Source organism: Cucurbita pepo, unplaced genomic scaffold (assembly GCF_002806865.2).
Source record: "Cucurbita pepo subsp. pepo cultivar mu-cu-16 unplaced genomic scaffold, ASM280686v2 Cp4.1_scaffold005990, whole genome shotgun sequence".
Classification (NCBI taxonomy): Eukaryota; Viridiplantae; Streptophyta; class Magnoliopsida; order Cucurbitales; family Cucurbitaceae; genus Cucurbita; species Cucurbita pepo.
In genome coordinates this window covers 1-626 of record NW_019651951.1, presented here as the reverse complement: position 1 = coordinate 626, position 626 = coordinate 1, and the positions used below count along the sequence as shown (strand labels likewise).

The window sequence follows — 626 nt, the reverse complement described above, 5'->3', positions numbered from 1 at the left end:
GTTTCAGCATATTAGAGAAGAAGAGGTGGGTCTGTTATTGAACTCAATCTCTCAACATTCAAATCTTGTTGATCTCTGTGAGAAATCTTATTCTCTCACAGCAAACATAATAACCCGGATGGCTTTTGGGAAGAACTTCAGAGGGGGTGAGCTAGATAATCACAATTTTCACCATGTTGTTCGAAGAGCCATAGTATCACTCGGATATTTCTCCGCGACTGACTACTTTCCCAGAGTTGGTTGGATTGTTGATTGGCTTACTGGCGTTCATGGAAGGTTGGAAAAGAGCTTTTTTGAGTTGGATGCCTTTTTCCAACATGTAATTGATGGCCGCATCAACTTCCAGGCCACTTCTCAGCAAGAAGACAACATCATCGATGTTTTGTTGAAATCAGAAAAAGATGGATTGCAACTCAGTAGAGATTGCATCAAGGCACTTACAATGGTAACCTCAACTTATGAATACCTCCAATTGTAACTCATATATTTAACATTTTTTTGTTCTTGGTTGTGTATGTTTTAGAATATATTTCTAGGTGGAGTTGACACAGGAGCAGGGGTCATTGTTTGGGCAATGGCAGAGCTGATTAGGAATCCAAGGGCGATCAAAAAGCTAAATATGAAAT

The 626-nt window shown here is 39.6% G+C and overlaps 1 protein-coding gene across 1 annotated transcript; it reads left to right on the top strand.

Annotated features, from left to right (window-relative positions):
• Positions 1 to 16: 16 nt before the first annotated feature.
• Positions 17 to 601, top strand: LOC111787145 (cytochrome P450 71B10-like; the record flags this gene model as incomplete). The annotated part of the gene is made up of 2 exons (XM_023667265.1): positions 17 to 445; positions 524 to 601. Coding segments are annotated over exons 1-2 (405 nt in total), but the record flags the coding sequence as incomplete, so codon positions are not given.
• Between the last annotated feature and the right edge of the window lie 25 nt (positions 602 to 626).